Source organism: Cetorhinus maximus, chromosome 15 (genome assembly GCF_964194155.1).
Source record: "Cetorhinus maximus chromosome 15, sCetMax3.hap1.1, whole genome shotgun sequence".
Lineage (NCBI taxonomy): Eukaryota > Metazoa > Chordata > Chondrichthyes > Lamniformes > Cetorhinidae > Cetorhinus > Cetorhinus maximus.
In genome coordinates this window covers 59,586,670-59,611,947 of record NC_135893.1, presented here as the reverse complement: position 1 = coordinate 59,611,947, position 25,278 = coordinate 59,586,670, and the positions used below count along the sequence as shown (strand labels likewise).

The following is a 25,278-nucleotide window of genomic DNA, read 5'->3' as shown; positions in this document are numbered from 1 at the left end:
TATTTCTTTTGGCTGATGTTGCAATTGTTCACATTTTTGGAGCTTTCCAATAGTCACCTAATGTTTCAATAGTCTACAGGGAGTGGTCTGGCCGGTGAACTACCTTTTTGGTCATTTGAAGGCTTGTCTTGAAACATGTTGTGTCAAGACATGGGTTGCCTGGTCAGCCTTCCCTTTGGAAATGGGCATGGCTGGGAGAATTAAAAGAGACCAATGCAGTGCAGGACAAGCTGCTAGAAGAGGGTAGATGAGGAGGCAGGGACAGCTCTCAGTAGGAGACTATCGAGGGTGTTTAGGGTGCAATTCTCTCATCTCAACTTCAGGAAGGACCAATGCTTCAGTTGCCTTTGGTTCATAAAAGAGCCTGTGATGGAAATCTAATAATTGCTGCAGCAAAAACGGAAACCTCAAAGCAGGGCAAGGGAAGTACTGCCTACGATTATCAAGATGACTGTGGCTCCTTCAAAACTGCTGCTAAAGATATAAGTAGCATCTCGTAGTTTCTAGTGCACTGCTGCATAAGAACATTGAGGATCTCGATACACAGGGGGACAGATTCATCTAATTTCCTGTTGAAAGACACAAGCAGGTAGAGAGAGCTCGAGGCTTCCTCAAGCAGCAGGGTGTCATAGAATTCATACACATTACCCTCTGTGCACCTCACGTGAACTGTGTCATTTGCATGAATCAAACACTCAAATGTTCAACTGGTGTGCAACCACAGGTTCACTATGAGGGATTGTCCTATGAGGAAAGATTAAATAAACTGAGCCTTTATTCTCTGGAGTTTAGAAGAATGAGAGGTGATTTCATTCAAACATACAAAATTCTTACAGGGCTTGACAGTGTAGATGCATGAAGGATGTTTCCCTAGAACCAGGGGACAGTCTCAAAATAAGCGGTATGCCATCTATGACTGAGGTGAGGAAGAATTTCTTCACTCATAGGTTGGTGAATCTTTGGAATTCTCTGCCCCATAAGGCTGTGGAGGCTGAGTCATTATGTATGTTGAAGACTAAGATTGATAGATTTCTACATATTAAAAACATCAAGGTATAGGGGACAGTGCAGGAAAATAGTGTTGAATTCAGAGATCAGCATGATCTTACTGGGTGGCAGGGGAGGCTTGAAGGTCTGTTTGGCCTACTCCTGCTCCTATTTCTTATGTTCTTGTGTGTCTTAGGCCCACCCATCTTCAGCTGCTTCATCAATGATCTTCCCTCTGTCATAAGGTCAGATGTGATTATGTTGGCTGATTGCACAATGTTCAGCACCATTCGCAACTCCTCAGATACTGAAGCAGTCTGTGCCCATATGCAGCAAGACCTGGACAATATTCAGGTTTGGGCTGACAAGTGGCAAGTAACATTCATGCCACACAAGTGCCAGACTATGACCATCTCCTACAAGAGAGGATCTAATGATCTCCCCTTGAAATTCAGTGGCATTACCATGACCGAATTCCCCACTGCCAACATCCAGGGGGTTACCATGAATCAGAAACTGAACTGAACCAGCCATATAAATACTGTGGCTACAAGAAAGAGGTCAGGGGCTGGGAATTCTAGAGAGAGAACTCACCTCCTGACTCCCCAAAGTCTGTCTACCACCTACAAGACACAAGCCAGGTGTGTGATGGAATACTCTCCATTTTCCTGGATGAGTGCAGCTCCAACAACATTCAAGAAGCTCAGTGCCATTGAATATCATGGGGAGATGGTCATTGCCTGGCAGTTGTGTGGTACAAATGTTACTTGCCATTTATCAGCCCAAGATGCATGCGGACACCGACTGCTCCAGCATCTGAGTCGTCATGAATGATGAACACTGTGCGATCATCCACCAACATCCTCATTTCTAACCTCATGATCGATGTAAGGTCATTGATGAAACCAGCTGAACATGGCTGGGCCTAGGGCACTATCCTGAGGAACTCCTACAGTGATGTTCCAGGACTGTGGTGATGACTTCCAACAACCACAACCATCTTCCTTTGTGCTAGGTATGACTCCAACCAATGGAGAGTTTCCCCCCCTATTCCTATTGCTCCTTGATGCCACACTCAGTCAAATGCTGCCTTAATGACAGGGGCAGTCACTCTCACCTAACCTCTGGAGTTCAGCTCTTAACAGTGTCTGGACTAAGGCTGTAACAAAGTCAGGAGCTGAGCGGCCCTGGCAGGACACAAACTGAAGAAACCGTCAGTGAGCAGGTTATAGCTGAGTAAGTGTCACTTGATAGCATTGTTGACAACACATTCCATCACTTTGCTGATGATTGAGACTAGGCTGAAGGGGTGGTAATAGGCTGGGTAGGGTTTGTCCTGTTTTTTGTGGACAGGACATACCCGGGCAATTTTCCACATTGCCGCGTAGATGCCAGTGTTGTAGCTATACTGGAACAGCTCGGCTAGAGGCATGGCTAGTTCTGGAGCACAAGTCTTCAGTACTCGTGCCGGAATGCTGTCAGGGCTCGTAGCCTTTGCAGTATTCAGCACCTTCAACTGTTTCTTGATATCGTTTGGAGTGAATAGAATTTGTTAAAGACTAGCATCTATGAAGCTGGGATGTCAGGAAGAGGCGGGATGGACCATCCACTCGGCACTTCTGGCTGAAGGTGGGTGCAAATGCTTCACCCTTGTCTTTTGCACTGCGCCCTAGCCCCCATCAATGAACATGGGGATACTTGTGGACACTCCTCCTCCAGTTAGTTGTTAAATTGTCCACCAAGATTCACGATTGGATGTGGCAGGACTGCAGAGCTTAGATCTGATCAATTGGTTGTGGGTCGCTTAGCTCTATCTATCACATGCTGCTTCTACTGTTTGGCATGCAAGTAGTCCTATGGTGTAGCTTCACTAGATTGAAACCTCATTTTTAGGTATGTAATGTGCAGGGCCTGGCATTCTCCCCTGCACTCTTCATTGAACCAGGGTTGATTCCCCAGCTTGATGGTAACGGAAGAATGGGAGATATGCTAGGCCGTGAGGTTACAGATTGTTGTTCAATACAATTCTGCTGCTGCTGATGACCCACAGCATCCCATGGTTGTCCAGTTTTGAGTCGCTAGGTCTGTTTGAAATCTATCCCATTTAGCATGGTGATAGTGTCACACAACACAATGGAGGGTGTCCTCAACATGATGGAGGGTATCCTCAATGTGTATACAGGACTTTGTCTCCACTAGGACTGTGCAGTTGTCACTCCTGCCAATACTGTCATGGACAGATGCTTCTGCGACAGGTAGACTGAGGTCAAGTAAATTTTTCCCTCACCACCTGCCGCAGACCCAGTCTAGCATCTATGCCCTTTAGGACTCGGCCAGCTCAGTCTGTAGTGGTGCTACCAAGCCACTCGTGGTGAAGGACATTGAAGTCCCTCCCCCAGAATACAATCTGTGCCCTTGCTATCATCAGTGCTTCCTCCAAGTGATGTTCAACATGGAGGAGCGCTGATTTATCAGCTAAGGGAGGACAGTAGGCGATAACCAGCAGGATACTTCCTTGTGCATGTTTAACTTTATGCCATAAGACTTCATGGGGTCCAGAGTGGATGTTGAGGACTCCCAGAACAACTCCCTCCCAATTGTATACCACTGTGCCGCTACATTTGCTGGACATGCCCAGGGTTGGTGTTGTCTGGAACATTGTCTATAAAGTATGATTCCATGAATATGACTAAGTCAGGCTGTTGCTGGACTAGTCTGTGGGTCAGCTCTCACTTAATAAGGAGGACTTTGCAGGGTTGACAGTGTGCCATTGTCGTTTCCAGTGCCCAGGTCAATGTCAGGTGATCCAGCCAGTTTCATTCCTTTTAGACCTTGTACAGGTTTGATAGAGTGGCTTGCAGAGGGCAGTTAAGAGTCAACCACATTGCTGTGGGCCTGAAGTCACATGGAGACCACGGTCTGGCCTCCCCTTAGCAACTGTTACCGATTTTTGTGTGGGCCAATTGGATGTAATTGCAGTTTCCCTCTCTAGACCCCATTTGGTGAGCACATCATGTAGGTGTCTAATATTCTGACAAGGACCTTTTCCTTGTCCAAGCTGATGATGCAGGTATCCACCCCTTGTCCACACATAGCCTTGCATGAATCAGGGATATGACTGCCTATCCTGATAACTGCAGTGCAGGTCTGATCATGCAGATTACCAACTCCACAGCAGACTGGACAAGATTGGCAATGGCCTTGGACAGAATTTTGTAGTCCACACTAAGCAGTGAAATGAGTTGGCATTTTCTGATTTCCTCCCTTTCCCTCTTCCGTTTGTAGATGAGGGTGATGATGCCTTTCCTCATAGATTTTGACAAATTGCTGGCCAGAAGCATATTCTTCCACATCTCCAGCAGTATTGTGCCAATCCAGTCCCACAGAGTCAAATACAACTCAGTCAGTAAGTCATTGCTTCCAGGAGTTTTACTTGTCTCGAAAGGCACAATTCAAAATTTGCAAATGATTCAAACCTTGGGAGCATTGTAAACTATGAGGAGGATAGTGTAGAAGTTCAAAAGGGCATAGACAAATCTCTGGAATGGGAAGCCAAGTGAAGTTCAAAGTGGAGAACTGCAAGTGATTTATTTTGGTAGGAAGAACATGGAGAGACAATATAAAATAAAGGGCACAATTCTAAAAGGGGTGCAGGAGCAGAGGGACTTGGGTGCATATGTGCATAAGTCATTAAAGGTGTCAGGACAGGCTGAGAACGTGGTTCATAAAACATACAGTACCCTAGGCTTTATTAATAGGGGCATGGAGTACAAGAGTAAGGAGGTTATGTTGACCTTGTATAAGACACTAGTTCAGCCTCACCTGGAACACTGCATACAGTTCTGGGTGCTGCACTTTAGAAAAGATGTGAAGACATTGAAGAAAGTGCAAAGATTCACGAGAATGGCTCCAGGCGTGAGGAACTTGAGTTATGAAGTTAGATTGAGAAGTTGGGACTGTTTACCATGGAGAAGAGAAGGTAAAGAGGAGATTTGAGGCATTCAAAATCATAAGGGGTCAGGACAGAGAAGACAGGGAGAAACTGTTCCCACTTGTGAAAGGGTCAAGGATGAGAGGGCACAAATTTAAAGTAACTGGAAAAAGAAGCAAAAGCAACATGAAGAAAACCATTCAGTGTAATACACTGCCTGAGAGTGGTGGAGGCAGGTTCAATCGAGGAATTCAGAAGGGAATTAGACTGTTATCTGAAAAGGAAGAATGTGCAGAGTTACAGGGAGAAGACAGGGGAATTGCTCATTTTGGAAAGCTGATGCAGACACAATAGGCCAAATGGCCTCCTTCTATGCTTTAATAATTCTGTGACATTTACCTTGACCTAAGATGGAGTCCAGGAGATCAGGTGACTTTGATTTCTGCTCAGACAAGGGCTAACTCATGTCTCTGGAAAGTCATTAAAATGAAAATGCCTGTGGGTGGAGGACCCTCCCTTGAAAAGACATTCAAAACGTGAGACCACTTGTAGAATTTACAGAGTCTGTTGTCTGGATAATTACAGAAACTCAAATACAATGGTTCCCCAAACTCTCTGTCTGTGAATTCGAAACCTAACAAAGAAAAGTATGATGAAACCAGTTTATCACGAGCAGGTGTGAGCAGCCACCATTCATCCTTCGTTGTGTAGTAATGGCTTCGAACATCATATCATCTGTATGGATTTTAGAATTATTAATCCTATGGTCATGATCAAAACTGACTAGAGATAACACATACTATGCCAAGGAGCAGGTCAATCTGGAACAAAAAGCACAAAGGGAAACCACCACCCAACAAGTAGTACAGAACCCTACCGAACAACCAGTCAACTCAGGCAGTGAAACGAGGGCTAATTTATTCCCACCTGCAAGAATGCCTCTCTTTTTTTACAGAAGCTCGGCTACAACTTTGTATGAAAATCCATAAACTTTCAACCTCCATTTATCTTCAGGCAACCAAACGCAACATTTCTCAACTTAAAAAGATTAATTTAAAATGCGTGATCTGTTTCTCATTATTCTGTTAATAACCCAAGCGCATGCTTCATCTCTTGAACTCATCTTTTCTCACACACACACACAAACACAAACACAAACACGCGCGCGTGTGTGTGAGAATATTTTTGTTGCATTTACATTTTGGTTGTGGTGCGAATAAATATTTATCTTTTCTTTTGATTTAAACTTACCAAAAAACCTGTTACATCTCTATTCTAAGTCACAACACTCAAAAGGTTTAAATACTCCCTCTAAAACATATATCTTGTTGCAAAAAGGGAGAAATGTTATCCCACCATCTCTCTGCATCCATAACAGAACACAGACAACTTTCAAATGGATCCCACCTCTTCATGCAGCCACAACGTTCCTCCACTTTACAAGATGCAAGCTACCTCTAAACAATGTTAGCGACATCAAGCCCCTTACTAACGTATACAGCCAACCAACAGTGTAGGTAGCTACGCTGGGTGCATGCAATGATTTAAAACAGCAAAAAGCACAAATTTAATGGGATGCATAGAGTGCAAAGAATAGGCAGGGTTAACTGTTTACTGCAATTCCCACACCTGGTTTTGGGATGGGTAATTCTTACTTCCAGTTGGGTCGAAATTACTGAATACAAGGAGTGTGTTGCCCTTTCATTGAGGCTAGCAATAAAAAGATTTGGTGCTTGCACAAAGAGTGATTAAAAGTAATAACAACTTTATATAGCTGATTTAATTATACACTACAGATTGTGCTAGAAGTTAAGCAACATCCGTTTGTAACATGAACAGAGATAATCATAAGCCTAAGCAAGAATTGTGCTACTTATCCTTTGAGTAATGAATGAGTTACATCCTAGCTCTCATGCATACCACATACAAAATCTCCTAGGATTACTGAATGAGGAATATTAGGAATTTAATTTACAATAGCAAAATCAAATTAAGGGCTTGCAATTTAATCCAAAACTGCAAAAGTGCTCAGGCAACATGTAACTGGGCTACATTGATCAAAAGGTAGTGTGTTCAACTGTTAGCCAATGTGAAGTTAGCTAAAGTCAGCCAGCGGCAGCAGAAATCTATAATTGGACTCAGCTTCTCTGACCAGAGAAGTGAAAATCAAATCATGGTTTCCAATCCCTGTTACTATCTAATTATCAATGCAGGTAATGCCTCCTGTCCAGTAAAACCATTTGCCATTTGGGTGAGATACTAACTGGCTGCTGGTACCACTACAGCCCATCAGCACTTTCAGGAGAGGGGAAAAAAAAGACTTTAGAAACAAAATTCCAAAAACAACAGATAAGCACCTTGTGCAAAAGAACTGGAGTAAAATACTAATTTAATGCCACAGGCTACACCAAACCACAGCATTTGTAGAAAAAAAGGGGCATTCAGTGGTACAGAATGCCCTCAGTACTTTACCAGGGTGAAGGGGTTGTCTTATGAGGAAAGGTTGTACAGGTTGGGCCTGTATCCACTGGAGTTTAGAAGAATAAGAGGCGATCTTATTGAAGCACAAGATTCTGAGGGGGCTTAACGGGGTGGATACTGAAAGGATGTTCCCCTTGTGGGAGAGGCTAGAACAGGGGGACATGGTTTAAAAATAACAGGTCTCCCATTTAAGACAGAGATGAGGAGAATTTCATTCTCTGAGGGCTGCTAATCTGTGGAATTCTCTTCAAAACAAAAAACTGCGGATGCTGGAAATCCAAAATAAAAACAGAAATACCTGGAAAAACTCAGCAGGTCTGGCAGCATCAGAGGAGAAGAGCAAAGTTGACGTTTCGAGTCCTCATGACCCTTCAACAGAACTAAGTAGAAATAGGAAAGGGGTGAAATATAAGCTGGTTTAAGGGTGGGGGGGGCGGTGGGGGAGAAGGGGGGGGGTTGTTGGGACAAGCAAGCAGTGATAGGAGGAGATAACCAAAAGGTGTCAAAGACAAAAGTTCAAAGAGATGTCGAAGGTGGTGATATTATCTAAAACAATGTGCTAATTAAGAGTGGAGAGCAGGACAAGCAAGGTAGATCTAGTAGGGGTGGGGTAAAATAAGCGATGGGTGCAATACATTTAAAAATAATGGAAATAGGTGGGAAAAGAAAAATCTATATAAATTATTGGAAAAAACAAAAGGGAGGGGTAAGAAACGGAAAGTGGGTGGGGATGGAGGAGGGAGTTCAAGATCTAAAGTTGTTGAACTCAATATTCAAAACAAAAACAGAATTACCTGGAAAAACTCAGCAGGTCTGGCAGCATCGGTGGAGAAGAAAAGAGTCGATATTTCTGGTCCACACGACCCTTCAACAGAACTGAAGTATAGTTAGGAGAGGGGTGAAATATAAGCTGGTTTAAGGTGGGGGGCGGGGGGAGAGAAGTTGAGGGTGGGGTGGTTGTAGGGACAAGCAAGCAGTGATAGGAGCAGATAATCAAAAGATGTCACAGACAAAAGGATCAAAGAGGTGTTGAAGGTGGTGATATTATCTAAGAAAAGTGCTAATTAAGAATGGATGGCAGGACACTCAAGGTACAGCTCTAGTGGGGGTGGGGGTGGAAAGATTGACAAGGTATTAGTTGTAGATTTAAAAATAATGGAAATAGGTGGGAAAAGAAAAATCTATATAAATTATTGAAAAAAACAAAAGGGAGGGGGAGGAAACGGGGTGGGGATGGGGGGAGGGGGAGTTTAAGATCTAAAGTTGTTGAATTCAATATTCAGCCCGGAAGGCTGTAAAGTGCCTAGTCGGAAGATGAGGTGCTGTTCCTCCAGTTTGCGTTGAGCTTCACTGGAACAATGCAGCAAGCCAAGGACAGACATGTGGGCAAGAGAGCAGGGTGGAGTGTTAAAATGGCAAGCAACAGAGAGGTTTGGGTCTTTCTTGCGGACAGACCACAGCTGTTCCGCAAAGCGGTCGCCCAGTTTGCGTTTGGTCTCTCCAATGTAGAGGAGACCGCATTGGGAGCAACGAATGCAGTAGACTAAGTTAGGGGAAATGCAAGTGAAATGCTGCTTCACTTGAAAGGAGTGTTTGGGCCCTTGGACGGTGAGGAGAGAGGAAGTGAAGGGGCAGGTGTTGCATCTTCTGCGTGGGCATGGGGAGGTGCCATAGGTGGGGGTTGAGGAGTAGGGGGTGATGGAGGAGTGGACCAGGGTGTCACGGAGGGAACGGTCCCTACGGAATACCGCCAGGGGGGTGAAGGGAAGATGTGTTTGGTGGTGGCGTCATGCTGGAGTTGGCGGAAATGGCGGAGGATGATCTTTTGAATGCGGAGGCTGGTGGGGTGATAAGTGAGGACAAGGGGGACCCCATCATGTTTCTGAGAGGGAGGAGAAAGCGTGAGGGCGGATGCGCGGGAGATGGGCCGGACACGGTTGAGGGCCCTGTCAACTACCGTGGATGGAAATCCTCAGTTAAGGAAGGAGGACATGTCAGAGGAACTGTTTTTGAAGGTAGCATCATCAGAACAGATGCGACGGAAGCGAAGGAACTGAGAGAATGGGATGGAGTCCTAACAGGAAGCGGGGTGTGAGGAGCTGTAGTTGAGGTAGCTATGTGAGTCGGTAGGCTTGTAATGGATATTGGTGGACAGTCTATCACCAGAAATTGAGACAGAGAGGTCAAGGAAGCAAAGGGAAGTGTCAGAGATGGACCATGTGAAAATGATGGAGGGGTGGAGATTGGAAGCAAAATTAATACATTTTTCCAGGTCCCGACGAGAGCATGAAGCAGTACCGAAGTAATCATCGATGTACCGGAGAAAGAGTTGTGGGAAGGGGCCGGAGTAGGACTGGAACAAGGAATGTCCCACATACCCCATAAAGAGACAGGCATAGCTGGGGCCCATGCGGGTACCCATAGCCACACCTTTTATTTAGAGAAAGTGAGAGGAGTTAAAGGAGAAATTGTTCAGTGTGAGAACAAGTTCAGCCAGACGGAGGAGAGTAGTGGTGGATGGGGATTGCTCGGGCCTCTGTTCGAGGAAGAAGCTGAGAGCCCTCAGATCATCCCGGTGGGGGATGGAGGTGTAGAGGCATTGGACGTCCATGGTGAAGAGGAGGTGGTTGGGGCCAGGGAACTGGAAATGGTTGATGTGACGTAAGGTGTCAGAGGAATCACGGATGTAGGTGGGAAGGGACTGGACAAGGGGAGAGAGAAGGGGGTCAAGATAACGAGAAATGAGTTCCGTGGGGCAGGATCAGGCTGACACGATCGGTCTGCCAGGACAGCTCCGTTTGTAGATTTTGGGTAGGAGGTAGAAGCGGGCCGTCCGAGGTTGGGCGACTATCAGGTTGGAAGCTGTGGGAGGAAGATCTCCAGAGGAGATGAGGTCAGTGACAGTCCTGGAAACAATGGCTTGATGTTCCGTGGTGGGGTCATGGTCCAGGGAGAGGTAGGAGGAAGTGTCTGCGAGTTGACGCTCAGCCTCCGCGAGGTAGAGGTCAGTCCGCCAGACAACAATAGCACCACCCTTGTCAGCGGGTTTGATGACAATGTTGGGGTTGGACCTGAGAGAACGGAGTGCAGTAAGTTCAGAGAGAGACAAATTAGAATGGGTGAGAGGAGCAGAGAAATTGAGACGGCTAATGTCACGCCGACAGTTCTCAATGAAAAGATCAAGAGAAGGTAAGAATCCAGAGGGCCCAAAGGGTCCAACGGCCCAAACACTCCTTTCAAGTGAAGCAGCATTTCACTTGCATTTCCCCTAACTTAGTCTACTGCATTCGTTGCTCCCAATGCGGTCTTCTCTACATTGGAGTGACCAAACGCAAACTGGGCGACCGCTTTGCAGAACACCTGCGGTCTGTCCGCAAGAAAGACCCAAACATGCCTGTCGCTTGCCATTTTAACACTCCACCCTGCTCTCTTGCCCACGTCTGTCCTTGGCTTGCTGCATTGTTCCAGTGAAGCCCAACGCAAACTGGAGGAACAGCACCTCATCTTCCGACTAGGCACTTTACAGCCTTCCGGGCTGAATATTGAATTCAACAACTTTAGATCTTTAACTCCCCCTCCCCCTATCCCCACCCCGTTTCTTCCCCCTCCCTTTTGTTTTTTTCAATAATTTATATAGATTTTTCTTTTCCCACCTATTTCCATTATTTTTAAATCTACAACTAATACCTTGTCAATCTTTCCACCCCCACCCCCACTAGAGCTGTACCTTGAGTGTCCTGCCATCCATTCTTAATTAGCACTTTTCTTAGATAATATCACCACCTTCAACACCTCTTTGATCCTTTTGTCTGTGACATCTTTTGATTATCTGCTCCTTTCACTGCTTGCTTGTCCCTACAACCACCCCACCCTCAACTTCTCTCCCCCTGCCCCCCACCTTAAACCAGCTTACATTTCACCCCTCTCCTAACTATACTTCAGTTCTGTTGAAGGGTCGTGTGGACCCGAAACGTCGACTCTTTTCTTCTCTACCGATGCTGCTAGACCTGCTGAGTTTTTCCAGGTAATTCTGTTTTTGTTTTGGATTTCCAGCATCCGCAGTAGTTTTTTGTTTTGAACTCAATATTCAGTCCGGAAGGCTGTAAAGTGCCTAGTCGGAAGATGAGGTGCTGTTCCTCCAGTTTGCGTTGAGCTTCACTGGAACAATACAGCAAGCCAAGGACAGACATGTGGGAAAGAGAGCAGGGTGGAGTGTTAAAATGGCAGGCGACAGGGATGTCTGGGTAATGCTTGCAGACAGACCGAAGGTGTTCTGCAAAGCGGTCACCCAGTCTGCGTTTGGTCTCTCTAATGTAGAGGAAACCGCATTGGGAGCAACGAATGCAATAGACTAAGTTGGGGGAAATGCAAGTGAAATGCTGCTTTACTTGAAAGGAGTGTTTGGGCCCTTGAACGGTGAGGAGAGGGGAAGTAAAGGGGCAGGTGTTGCAGGGAACAATCCCTGCGGAATGCCACCGGGGGGGGTGAAGGGAAGATGTGTTTGGTGGTGGCATCATGCTGGAGTTGGCGGAAATGGCGGAGGATGATCTTTTGAATGTGGAGGCTGGTGGGGTGATAAGTGAGGACAAGGGGGACCCTATCATGTTTCTGGGAGGGAGGAGAAAGCGTGAGGGCGGATACGCGGGAGATGGGCCGGACACGGTTGAGGGCCCTGTCAACTACCGTGGATGGAAATCCAAGTTAAGGAAGGAGGACATGTCAGAGGAACTGTTTTTGAAGGTAGCATCATCAGAACAGATGCGACGGAGGCGAAGGAACTGAGAGAATGGGATGGAGTCCTTACAGGAAGCGGGGTGTGAGGAGCTGTAGTTCAGTCAGTAGGCTTGTAATGGATATTGGTGGACAGTCTATCACCAGAAATTGTGACAGAGAGGTCAAGGAAGGGAAGAGAAGTGTCAGAGATGGACCATGTGAAAATGATGGAGGGGTGGAGATTGGAAGCAAAATTAATACATTTTTCCAGGTCCCGACGAGAGCATGAAGCAGCACCGAAGTAATCATCGATGTACTGGAGAAAGAGTTGTGGGAAGGGGCCGGAGTAGGACTGGAACAAGGAATGTTCCACATACCCCATAAAGAGACAGGCATAGATGGGGCCCATGCGGGTACCCATAGCCACACCTTTTACTTGGAGGAAGTGAGAGGAGTTAAAGGAGAAATTGTTCAGTGTGAGAACAAGTTCAGCCAGACGGAGGAGAGTAGTGGTGGATGGGGATTGTTCAGGCCTCTGTTCGAAGAAGAAGCTGAGAGCCCTCAGATCATCCCGGTGGGGGATGGAGGTGTAGAGGCATTGGACGTCCGTGGTGAAGAGGCGGCGGTTGGGGCCAGGGAACTGGAAATTGTTGATGTGACGTAAGGTGTCAGAGGAATCACGGATGTAAGTGGGAAGGGACTGGACAAGGGAAGAGAGAAGGGAGTCAAGATAGCGAGAAATGAGTTCCGTGGGGCAGGAACAGGCTGACACGATCGGTCTGCCGGGACAGTCCTGTTTGTGGATTTTGTGTAGGAGGTAGAAGCGGGCCGTCCGAGGTTGGGCGACTATCAGGTTGGAAGCTGTGGAAGGAAGATCTCCAGAGAAGATGAGGTCAGTGACAGTCCTGGAAACAATGGCTTGATGTTCCGTGGTGGGGTCATGGACCAGGGAGAGGTAGGAGGAAGTGTCTGCGAGTTGACGCTCAGCCTCCGCGAGGTAGAGATCAGTGCGCCAGACAACAACAGCACCACCCTTGTCAGCGGGTTTGATGACAATGTTGGGGTTGGCAGACACTTCCTCCTACCTATCCCTGGACCATGACCCCACCACGGAACATCAAGCCATTGTTTCCAGGACTGTCACTGACTTCATCTCCTCTGGAGATCTTCCTTCCACAGCTTCCAACCTGATAGTCGCCCAACCTCGGACGGCCCGCTTCTATCTCCTACCCAAAATCTACAAACAGGACTGTCCTGGCAGACCGATCGTGTCAGCCTGTTCCTGCCCCATGGAACACATTTCTTGCTATCTTGACTCCCTTCTCTCTCCCCTTGTCCAGTCCCTTCCCACCTACATCCGTGATTCCTCTGACACCTTACGTCACATCAACCATTTCCAGTTCCCTGGCCCCAACCACCTCCTCTTCACCATGGACATCCAATGCCTCTACACCTCCATCCCCCACCAGGATGATCTGAGGGCTCTCAGCATCTTCCTCGAACAGAGGCCCAAACAATCCCCATCCACCACTACTCTCCTCCGTCTGGCTGAACTTGTTCTCACACTGAACAATTTCTCCTTTAACTCCTCTCACTTCCTCCAAATAAAAGGTGTGGCTGTGGGTACCCGCATGGGCCCCAGCTATGCCTGTCTCTTTATGGGGTATGTGGAACATTCCTTGTTCCAGTCCTACTCCGGCCCCTTCCCACAACTCTTTCTCCGGTACATCGATGATTACTTCGGTGCTGCTTCATGCCTCGTCGGGACCTGGAAAAATTTATTAATTTTGCTTCCAATCTCCACCCCTCCATCATTTTCACATGGTCCATCTCTGACACTTCCCTTCCCTTCCTTGACCTCTCTGTCTCAATTTCTGGTGATAGACTGTCCACCAATATCCATTACAAGCCTACCGACTCACATAGCTACCTCGATTACAGCTCCTCACACCCCGCTTCCTATAAGGATTCCATCCAATTCTCTCAGTTCCTTCGCCTCCGTCACATCTGTTCTGATGATGCTACCTTCAAAAACAGTTCCTCTGACATGTCCTCCTTCTTCCTTATTTCCACCCACGGTAGTTGACAGGGCCCTCAACCGTGTCCGACCCATCTCCCACACATCCGCCCTCACGCCTTCTCCTCCCTCCCTGAAACATGATAGGGTCCCCCTTGTCCTCACTTATCACCCACCAGCCTCCGCATTCAAAAGATCATCCTCCGCCATTTCCAGCATGATGCCACCACCAAACACATCTTCCCTTCACCCCCCCTGGCGGCATTCCGTAGGGATCGTTCCCTCTGTGACACCCTGGTCTACTCCTCCATCACCCGCTACTCCTCAACCCCCACCTACGGCACCTCCCCATGCAAACGCAAAATATGCAACACCTGCCCCTTCACTTCCTCTCTCCTCACCGTCCAAGGGCCCAAACACTCCTTTCAAGTGAAGCAGCATTTCACTTGCATTTCCCCCAACTTAGTCTATTGCATTCGTTGCTCCCAATGCGGTTTCCTCTACATTGGAGAGACCAAACGCAGACTGGGTGACCGCTTTGCAGAACACCTTCGGTCTGTCCGCAAGCATTATCCAGACCTCCCTGTCGCTTGCCATTTTAACACTCCACCCTGCTCTCTTGCCCACATGTCTGTCCTTGGCTTGCTGCATTGTTCCAGTGAAGCTCAACGCAAACTGGAGGAACAGCACCTCATCTTCCGACTAGGCACTTTACAGCCTTCCAGACTGAATATTGAGTTCAACAACTTTAGATCTTGAACTCCCTCCTCCATCCCCACCCCCTTTCCATTTCTTACCCCTCCCTTTTGTTTTTTCCAATAATTTATATAGATTTTTCTTTTCCCACCTATTTCCATTATTTTTAAATGTATTCCACCCATCGCTTATTTCACCCCACCCCCACTAGAGCTACCTTGCTTGTCCTGCTCTCCACTCTTAATTAGCACATTCTTTTAGATAATATCACCACCTTCAACACCTCTTTGTTCTTTTGTCTGTGACATCTTTTGGTTATCTCCTCCTATTACTGCTTGCTTGTCCCACCAGCCACCCCCCCACCACCCTTAAACCAGCTTATATTTCACCCCTTTCCTATTTCTACTTAGTTCTGTTGAAGCTCATGAGGACTTGAAACGTCAACTTTGCTCTTCTCCGCCGATGCTGCCAGACCTGCTGAGTTTTTCCAGGTATTTCTGTTTTTGCTGTGGAATTCTCTTCTCCAGAGAGCAGTGGAGGCAGGGTCATTGAATGTTTTTAATGCTGATTTAGATAGATTCTTGAATGGCAAAAGGAGTCAAAGGGTATAGGGAGGTAGACAGGAAAGTAGAGGCCACAATCAGATCAGCCATGATCTTATCAAATGGCAATGCAGGCGCGAGGGGCCAAATGGCCTACTTCCACTCCTAGTTTGTATGTACCACAGGCAAGAGAGTTCAAATAAACCAAAAAAGCCACTGTAATACATAGTAGGTCAAGCAGCATTTATAAAGGAAAGAGACAGATTCTGATTTCTTTGTAGGGGAGGGACAGTGCATGTGTCCTTCATCAAAACCCTGAAACATGAATCTGTTCTTTCTCTTTAGATACTGATCGATTGTGGTTTTACAGCAATGCTGTTTCTTTTCAGATTTCCAGAATTTATAGATTTTCCACTTTATTTGAAGATGCAATGTTTCAGCATATTATAAGTGTCTAAAAAAGCATAAAAATAACCCCAACATGGTCAGGTTACTTACACAATAAGAGAGTCATCCCCCAAGCAGACAATTCCTTCCTGCATGCTTTGGGAAAGAGCCATCAGCGGCAACTTTTTCTGTTAAGATTAAAAAAAACATTTTAAATCTTTGAGGAAGAATATTTTAGATCAATTGCTTTGATAGTTTTATTCAGGTTTGGGCAAATCACTGCTGACTTTACACTGTAGTCTTCCTACAATTGATTCTCTATACACATTGACTGGAGCAAAACCATCAAAAGGTTTTTGGACTGAATACCAGAATATTTAGAACTGTGCTTTTAATTTAGTGAGATGATTTTATGGGTCTACATGTATTTCTCCAATTCCATTTTCAAATTTTCAGCACAATGGATTTAGAGTGATTTGTGCCAGAAATAACACACATTTTGGCAGCTGAAATGTGTCACAATACATGAAGTTACTGTGGAAGCTATTTAGGGGCAAAGCCTGCCACAGTATTGTGATATAACTGTAGTCATTTACTCAGCATGGTATGAGCTATTCACCAGATAACTCTACCAGGTTGCAGTTTATTCAGCAGGGTAAAAGTTATAAGCTGTGTAACTGCATTGAGTTTTTCAACTCACCTTGCCCTGTCTCTTCAAAGTTCACCACCCTCCTGTCTTCCCTAATCTGTCCCTCCACATAAAACTCTTCTACCCATAATCACGACCACCCCTTTGATGTTGCTACCTCATGAGAAGTGCCTATTCCCATCATCCAAATCACGTACAAGGGCATCTCTGATGACCCCTCTACCTCTCACTGCTCTCATACGCTTACAACCCCAATTCCTCCTGGCACTGAAAAGAATTCCAAGTCATTTACAACTGTACATCTAAACTCCCAATTGTCTAGCCTTTGGCCCTCCGATCACCATGATAACTTCTGCAGCTATCAACCTGCTCAATCATCCTCACCTCCACCTCTGATGCCTTTGCCTCCAGCAAAACCCTTATGCTCTTCCATCATGGTTGTTCTCTCCGGTACAACAGCTATCTCCCCCTTATTATGTCTAAGAGGCACAGATTTGGATGTGTATCATATTATAAAAATGACAGCGGCACTGGAGATGGTAGAGAGAAGGTTTATGCGGATGATACCAGAAACACATGGGTATACACATCAGAAAGGATTAACAGGCCAGGTCTCTTTTCTCTTGAACAAAGACTGAGGGGTGAACTAAGAGATCTTTAAAATTATTAAATGTTTCCTCTTGTGGGAAAGAGCATAGCTAAAAGCTATCAATGTAAGGTAGTCACCAAGAAATCACTAAGAATTCAGAAGAAACTTCTTTACCCAAAGAACAGCAAGAATATTGAACCTGCAGGGAGTGGTTGAAGCAAATAGTATAGATACGTTTAAGGGGAATCTAGACAAGCATTTGAGAGAGAAGGGAATAGATGGGAGTTTTGAAAAAGATAGGAGGCTCAAGTGGAGCATAAACTAGTCAGGCTGAATAGCCTGTTTCTGTGCCATATATTATACATAAATAATGCACAACTAGTTTAGCCATTCATTACCAGGCCCATCATCAAACACCACTGGGTCTTGTGTTCTTCTCCAAAACTGCAGATTAGCCTGGAATGCAAACATAAACCCTGACTTTTCTGTTCCCCAGCACCAACTGTGTCCTTAAAGGGAGTAAGTAAGGGGACGCATGGAGTGGAGATGACGCGGGGGAAGGAACAAAAAAAGGAAAAAAAAAGGAAGGAAGGAAGGAAGGAAGGAAAAAAAGAGGAAGGAAGGAAGATGGTGTCGTACCATGATGGCAAGATGTGGGAACCTGTGGAACGTAGTGTAGCCCCGGACAACCAAATCTTCAGTAAGCGTATGCAGCTTCAGCTCAGAGTTGCTGAGCTGGAGTTAGAGTTAAAAGCATTGTGGGACATCAGGGAGGGGGAGAGTTACTTGGACACTTTGATCTAGGAGGCAGTCACACTCCTTAGATTGGGCAGAACTTTAGAGTTGGCCAATGGTCAGGGACAGGGGTGTGTGACTGAGAGTCAGGCAGGTATGGGGAACCAGCACGCAGTGATGGTGAAGCCTCAGCCAATGATTTTGACCAAGAGGTAGGGGGTGCTGGATGAGGCGAAGGATTGCAGGGTGGATGAGTGAACTGGAACTGACCATGGTGCAGAATGGTGGGGGATTGAAAGAGAATGCGGTAGTGATAGGAGGCAGTAGAGTCGCGGGGGTAGATACGGTGCTCTGCAGTCACAATCAGGAGCTCCAAAGGTTGTGGTACCTTCCAGTGCCAGGGTTAAGGATAACTCCTCTGGGCTGGGGACAAACTTGGAGTGCGAAGGTCCAGTTATTGTGGTCTTCATGGGAACCTAAGACACAAGTAGAACCAGGTATAATGTTCGGCTGAGAGAGTTAGAGGCATTAGGGTCCAAATTAAAATGCATAGCATCAAAGGTAATCATCTCTGGATTGTTACTTGAGCCACATGCCAATTGGCATAGGGTCAAGCAGATGAGAGAATTAAACATGTGGCTCAAAAAGTGGTATGGGAAGGTGGGGCTTTGATTCATGGGGCGCTGGCACCAGTACTTAGGGAAAAGAGAGCTATTCCATTGGAACGGGCTCCACTTAAACTGGGGTGGGACCAGCATCCTGGCCAATTGTTTAATTAGGACTATGGGGCAGGTCTTTAAACTAACAGAAGTGGGTGGGAAGGTTCATGTGAAGGGAGATTTAGAAGCCCAAGAAAAATTGAGGCAACGGAACAGTGTAGCAATGTGGGTAAAAACATGCAGAGTGGCACAGGAAGGGACTGAGTGTTTAACAGTAATACTACATCATTGAGTAACATTCATGCAGGGAATAGTAATAGGAAAATGAAATAAAAGGCTCTTATCTGAATGTGCAAATCCACAGTAAGATAGATGAACTAGTGGTACAAATAGGGAAAAACTGTTTAGGCTGAATTGCCATCACAGAGACATGTTTACAAAGTGACCAAGGTTGGAAAATAAATATTCTGGTGTACATAATATTTTAGAAAGATAAACAGAATGCCAAAGGAGGAAGGATAGCCCTGATAGTAAAGGACAACATAAGGACATTAGTAAGAAAGGATCTAGGCTCAGAAAATCATGAAGTAGAATCAGTGTGGGTGAAGATTAGGAATAGCAAACATCCGAAAATGCTGATGAGCATAGCTTAAAAGCAATCTAACAATACTGCTGGACAAATCATAAAACAATAAATTATTGAAACTTGTAACAAAGGCAATGTAATAGTTGTGGGAGACTTTACTCTTTATATAGACTGGGGCAATCAAATTGGCAAGGATGGTCTTGAAGATGAGTTTGTCAAATGTTTTCGTGACAGTTTCCAGTAGCAATATATTGTAGAACTGAGGGGAAAATCTATCTTAGACCTAGTGTTGTGCAATGAGGCAGAGGTAATTAGTAGTCTTATCCACTGGGAAACAGTGATCAAAATACAACTGAATTCCATGTCAAGTTTGAAAGTGACATTCTCCAATCACGAACAAGAATCTTAAAGCTTAAACAAGCTAGTTACATAATTATGAGGAGAGAACTGGCTAAGGTTTATTCAGCAAATAGACTAAAAGGTATGGCAGTAAATAAATAGTGGGAAACATTGAAAGGAACAATTCAAAATGTTCAACAAAAATGCATTCCATTAAAAGATAAAAATACAGCAAGAAAAGATCCATCCATGGTTCACACAGGAAGTTATGGATAGTATTAGATTTAAAAAAAAGGGGTTAGGAACAGTAGCAAGTCTGAGGATTAGGAGTGCTTTAGAAACCAACTAAGGGCCACCAAAATGTTGATTAAAAAGGGAAAAAATAGGAGAGTAAACTAGCCAGGAGATTAAAAAACAGATTGTAAGAGCTTTTACAAGTATATAAAAAGGAAGAGAGCAGCTAAAGTAAATAAAAGCAAAATACTGCAGATGCTGTAAATCTGAAACAAAAACAGGAAATGCTGGAAAAACTCAGGGCTGGCAGCATCTGTGAGGAGAGAAACAGAGTTAACGTTTAGAGTCCGTATAACCCTTCTTCAGAGCTGAAGAGAAGTGGAAATGTGATGAAATTTATACTGTTAAAGTAGGGTGGGGCAGTTGGAGCTGGATAGAAGGCCAGCAATAGGTGGGGACAAAGGAGGGATTGACAAAGATATCACGAACTAAAGGACAAAGGGAATGTTAATGGTGGCCGTTAGTGCTAAAAAAGGTGCTGATAGTGGCATAATGAAAGCAGAATGTGATAATAGCAGAACAAGGGTAGCACTGTGTGAAAGAACATCATGGAACAAATAACAGATGGCCCTGTAGGGGATGGGGTTGGGGGGCGGGGTGGGGGGGGGGGTGTGATTAAAAAAAAAAACGGGATAAAACCACAGATAAATGAATGAAAATAAAATAAAAATGGATTAAAAAATAAAAACAAATGTAGAAAAAAGAGGGTGAGGATGGAGGAGAGTTCATGGTCTGAAGTTGTTGAACTCAATATTCAGTCCAGAAGGTTGTAAAGTGCCTAATCGGAAGATGAGGTGCTGTTCCTCCAGTTTGCGTTGGGCTTCATTAGAACATTGCAGCAGGCCAAGGACGGACATATGGGCATGAGAGCAGGATGGTGTGTTGAAATGGCAAGTGACCGGAAGGTCTGGTTCATGCTTGCGGACAGGTCTGGGTGACTTGCTTTGCGGGACACCTCCGGTCTGTTTTGAATGCACAATAGCGGGTGTTCACTCACTGTATATAATATGCACTATTGTAAATATATTTCGCATTTATCTCTCTCCAAGTCTCAGGTATTGAACGGCTAATGTGGTGCAAGGTACTGCGTTCATTCAAGGGTAGAAAATTCCGCTCCCCCAATTATCTCCCATCTTGTCCCTCAGTTCCATGTAGTCTCACTCAATCTCATCACAGTGAGCCGCCTTTAGTTCCACATCAGCAACACGAGCAAAGGCACTTCCAATATGAAAATGATGGCTGGACAAAACGCATGTAACCCTTGCATCTGAGGCACACATTATGTGACCTCATGAAAATTGTTCCTGAAGGTTAATGATTATCCTGATGCTGCCAGACTAAACTCTGTACTTTGCGCATGTTATGTATTTACTGAGACCCATGTTGGAACTTTTTCACCCAAACGCAGTTTGCAATGGCCTTTATTTTATGATTGACGTTTTGGTAAAAGTAATATTCTTCATCGAACACACAGCCTCTCATGCCTCCCTGCAGCGTTATTCTGTCTCCGCTTTTAAAACTGAACATTACTCCTTTATTAGTTCCTACTCCTCCCATGCACGATGCTGAGCGGTGGAAGTTGGTTCCACTCAGTGACATTTCAAATGTCTGCTAGATGGTTTTGTGCGTGAGATGTCAGAGGCGTGCACTTATCCTGATAAAGCCATCCAATTACCTCTAAGGATGTTACTTTGCTTCTAAACGGCTGACTAGTGTTACTTGACAGAATCCCTCTGAGGTCACAGATTGCCAATCTATATGGAATTCATTACATGACTCTGCAATCAGTGACTTAGTGTTCATAGCAAGGATTGACCTTTGTGAGATAGACAATGTCGATGACTGTAATGGTATGAAAGCGATGCTCTGGTACATCTCCTGAGTGCTCATCAGTATCTATAAAAAGGAATGAGTTATTATTGATCGCTGCGTCAAAACTGACTGGGCCACATCTCTGCCAGATGCCAAGACAATGCAGGACGTAAATTTGGCAGGTTTCCAACAAATGCAGTGTAATGAGTGTTTGTCAATAATCACATGGTCTTGCTGAACCACTGAGTACAATGCTAACCTAACTCGCAGCTTTGCGTCCATGCTATCGTGTGACAGGTCACTGCATCCTGATGTCCAATGGCACCTTGGGCCTCAGTGTCAAGACATGGTTTCTGCATTTATCATGCACAAGAGATGGCATTTGGAGAGATGGTACTATCTGGATGTAGCTCTGTCTTCAGATTATTAAGCGATAACCATAGACAAACATCTTTCCTCTTAGAGCTGCCTTGCTAAGCTTCTGTCATACTGACAAGAGTACATCTGTGTATGCAGTAGTGTCTCTGCCTCTTGAAGGATGCCATGGCCACTGACTTGTGTGTGTCATGTTTGAAAGGGTTGCACTATGCACAATGCTTAAGGGTATGCACTAGTGGAGTGCTTATCCCATTACACAGCAGTCTTATGCTCCTAGGCTACTGTGCCTTCTAAGGATGACCCTATCATTATGGTTGAAGGTGACTTATGCTCCCTCCATTATCATTGTGAGATTGATGACCTTTTGCGAGATGCTGAAGATAACAAGGTAGTCTTGCTGTCTCCCTTTGTATCTAAGCATGAAGAAAACTGAGCTCACAACAACCTTAATACTCCTGGTTTCTTGTAGCTATGAGGTTGTCATGGGCGCACCTTCCACATCATGCCCATGCAATTACATCCTCATGTGGCTCATCTGAATCCTCGCCCTCTTCAAATTCATCCCCTTCAAAGTCCCCCTCGTATGAAGGGATGTGTAGCTTCTCCATGTCTGCCTGTGGCAAAACATCCCACTTTGCAGTGACAAGTTGTGCAGGTTGCAGCAAACAATAATGATGTGGGACACCCTCTGTGCTGAGTATTGGAGAGCCCTGCTTGATCAGTCTAAACATCTGAAACGCATCTTTAGGAGGCCGATAGTCTGCTCTATTAAGGGCTTTGTGGCTGAATGTGCAGCATTGTATCTCCCCTCAAGTGCACTCTGTGGATGACGAAAGGGCGTCATTAGCCATGTCTTGAGGGGACACCCCTTATCACTGAGGAGCCAACCCTCTCAGCGCCGAGGGCTCTCAAAGATCTGTGGTATCTGTGAGTGACTCAAGATTTCAGAGTCGGGAGAACTTCCTGGGTACCGAGAACAAACATGCATAATCTACTTTCTGTGAACACAGATTAGCTGGACGTTTAGAGTGCGAAATCCTTTTCTATCAATGAAACTCACAGGCAGCTACCAGGGAGCTCTCAAGGCCACGTGTGCAGTCGATGGCATCCTGCACTTATGGGGAGCCTGAGATCGCAGCGAATCCCACAGCTCTGGCAGCCTGGCTTGCTTCATCCATGTGGAACTGCACATAATGGTGAGCTTTACTGAAAAGGGCACTGGTCACCTACTTTGTGCACTTACGTGTCGCCGATTGTGAGATTCCGCAGTGCTCCCCAGTAGAACCCTGGAAGGATTCGCTGGCAAAAAAGTTGTGTGCGGCGTCAACCTTTAGAACAACTGCACTGGATGCCCTGCAAGCCCATGTGGCATGAGTTCCTCACAGAGATTGTGGCAAATATGAGCTACTACATCCCTAGGCAAGCAAAGGCAGCACTGATTTTTGCTCATCTTTAACTTCCATCACTCAACATCATGCATGGGAGAAGTGGGAGCTAATAAGCAGTAATGTTCAGTCTCAAAAGTGGAGACAAAATAACGCTGCAGGAGGCATGAAAGGCTGCTTGTTCAATGAAGAATATTACTTTTACCAAAAATTCAGCCACAAAATAAAGGCCATTGCAATTGCACTTGGGTGAAAAGACTCCAACATGGGTCACGATAACTACTTAACATCCACAAAGTACAGACTCCAGTCTGGCAGCATCAGGATAATCATTAACCTTCATGAACAGTTTTCATGAGGTCACGATGTGTGCCTCAGATGCAAGAGTCACATGTTTTGTCCAGAGACCAAAGGTAATGTTCTGGGGACCTGGGTTCGAATCCCACCACGGCAGATGGTAGGATTTGAATTCAACCAATAAAAATCTGGAATTAAGAGTCTAATGGTGACCATGAAACCATTGTCAATTGCCTAAAAAACCTCATCTGGCTCACTAATGCCCTTTAGGGAAGGAAATCTGCCATCCTTATCTGGTCTGGCCTACATGTGACTCTATATTCACAGCAATGTGGTTGATTCTTATTTGCCCTCTGATATGGCCCAGCAAGGCACTCAGTTTATCAAACTGCTGGAAAGTCAATATGGAATGAAACTGGATGGACCACCCAGCATCAACTAGGCAACGGAAATGACAATGGCAAACTCAGCCCTGTTGACCCTGCAAAGTCCTCTTTACTAACATTTGACTCTTTTCCTTGGAGAAAAGACTGAGAGAAGACTTGATAGAGGTATTCAAGATCCTGAGGGGTATGGACAGGGTAAATAGTGAGAAACTGTTCCCACTCATGAATACATCAAGAACTAGAGGGCACAGATTCAAAATAATTGGCAAAAGGAGTAAAGATGATGTGACGAAAATTTTTTTCACCCAGAAGGCGGTTGGAGTCTGGAACAAATTACCTGAAAGGGTGGTGGAGGCAGGTTCAATAAAGGTATTCAAAAGGAAATTGGATTGCTACCTGAAGAGCATGTGCTCACAAGGTTACGGGGATAAGGGAGATAAGGCAGGGTAGGAGGACTAGGTGGAATGCTCTTTCAGAGAGCTAGTGCAGGCTCGATGGGCCAAATGGCCTCCTTCTGCACTGTAAAGATACTGTGATCTGGGGGCTTGTGCCAAAATTGGGAGAGCTGTCTGACAGACTAGTCAAGCAACAGCCTTGACAAAGTCATACTCACAGAATCATACTTTACAGACAATGTCGCTGACACCATCATCACCATCACCATCCCATCGACAGGGCAGGCCCAGCAGAGTGGCAGCACAGTGGTATACACTCGGGAGGGAGTTACACTGGGAGTCCTCAATATTGACTCCGGGCCGAATATATCTCATGGCATCAAGTTAAACACGGGCAAGGAAACCTCCTGCTGATTAGCATCTACCACCCCCTCACTCAGCTGATGAACACCATGTTGAACACCACTTGGAAAAACCACTCAGGGTAGTTAGGGCACAGAATGTACTTTGGGTGGGGGGCATCAATGTCCACCACCAAAAGTGGCTTGGTAGCACAACTACAGGCTGAGCTGCCGAGTCCTAAAGGACACAGCTACTAGACTAAGTCTGTGGAAAGTGGCGAGGGAACCAACAGAAGGGAAAAACATACTTGGCCACATGCTCGCCAACCTGCCTGCTACAGATGCATCTGTCCATGACAGTATCAATAGGAGTGACACCACACAATCTGTAGGAGACAAATCTCGTCTTCACATTTAGAATACCCTCCATCATGTTGCATGGCAGCACCACTGTGCTAAATGGGATAGATTTCAAACAGGTCTAGCAACTCAAGACTGGGCAACCATGAGGCGCTGTGGGTCATCAGCAGCAGCAGAATTGTACTCGAATACAATCCGTAACCTCATGGCCCGGCCTCTCCCCCACTCTACCATTACCACCAAGCCAAGGGATCAACTCTGGTTCAAAGAAGGGTGCAGAAAGGCATGCCAGGAACAACACCAGGCATAGCCCTGTTCC

General features: G+C 45.6%; 1 protein-coding gene across 5 annotated transcripts in view; it reads right to left on the bottom strand.

The window, feature by feature from the left end:
• The window catches only part of arhgap17a (Rho GTPase activating protein 17a), a 215,293-nt gene that overhangs the window by 62,648 nt on the left and 127,367 nt on the right, over positions 1 to 25,278 (bottom strand). For all 5 annotated transcript variants that reach the window (XM_078558484.1, XM_078558485.1, XM_078558486.1 and 2 more), the window contains exon 4: positions 15,866 to 15,942. In XM_078558484.1, the coding sequence (XP_078414610.1) occupies positions 15,866 to 15,942 (77 nt within the window). The remainder of the gene's footprint in view (positions 1 to 15,865; positions 15,943 to 25,278) is intronic.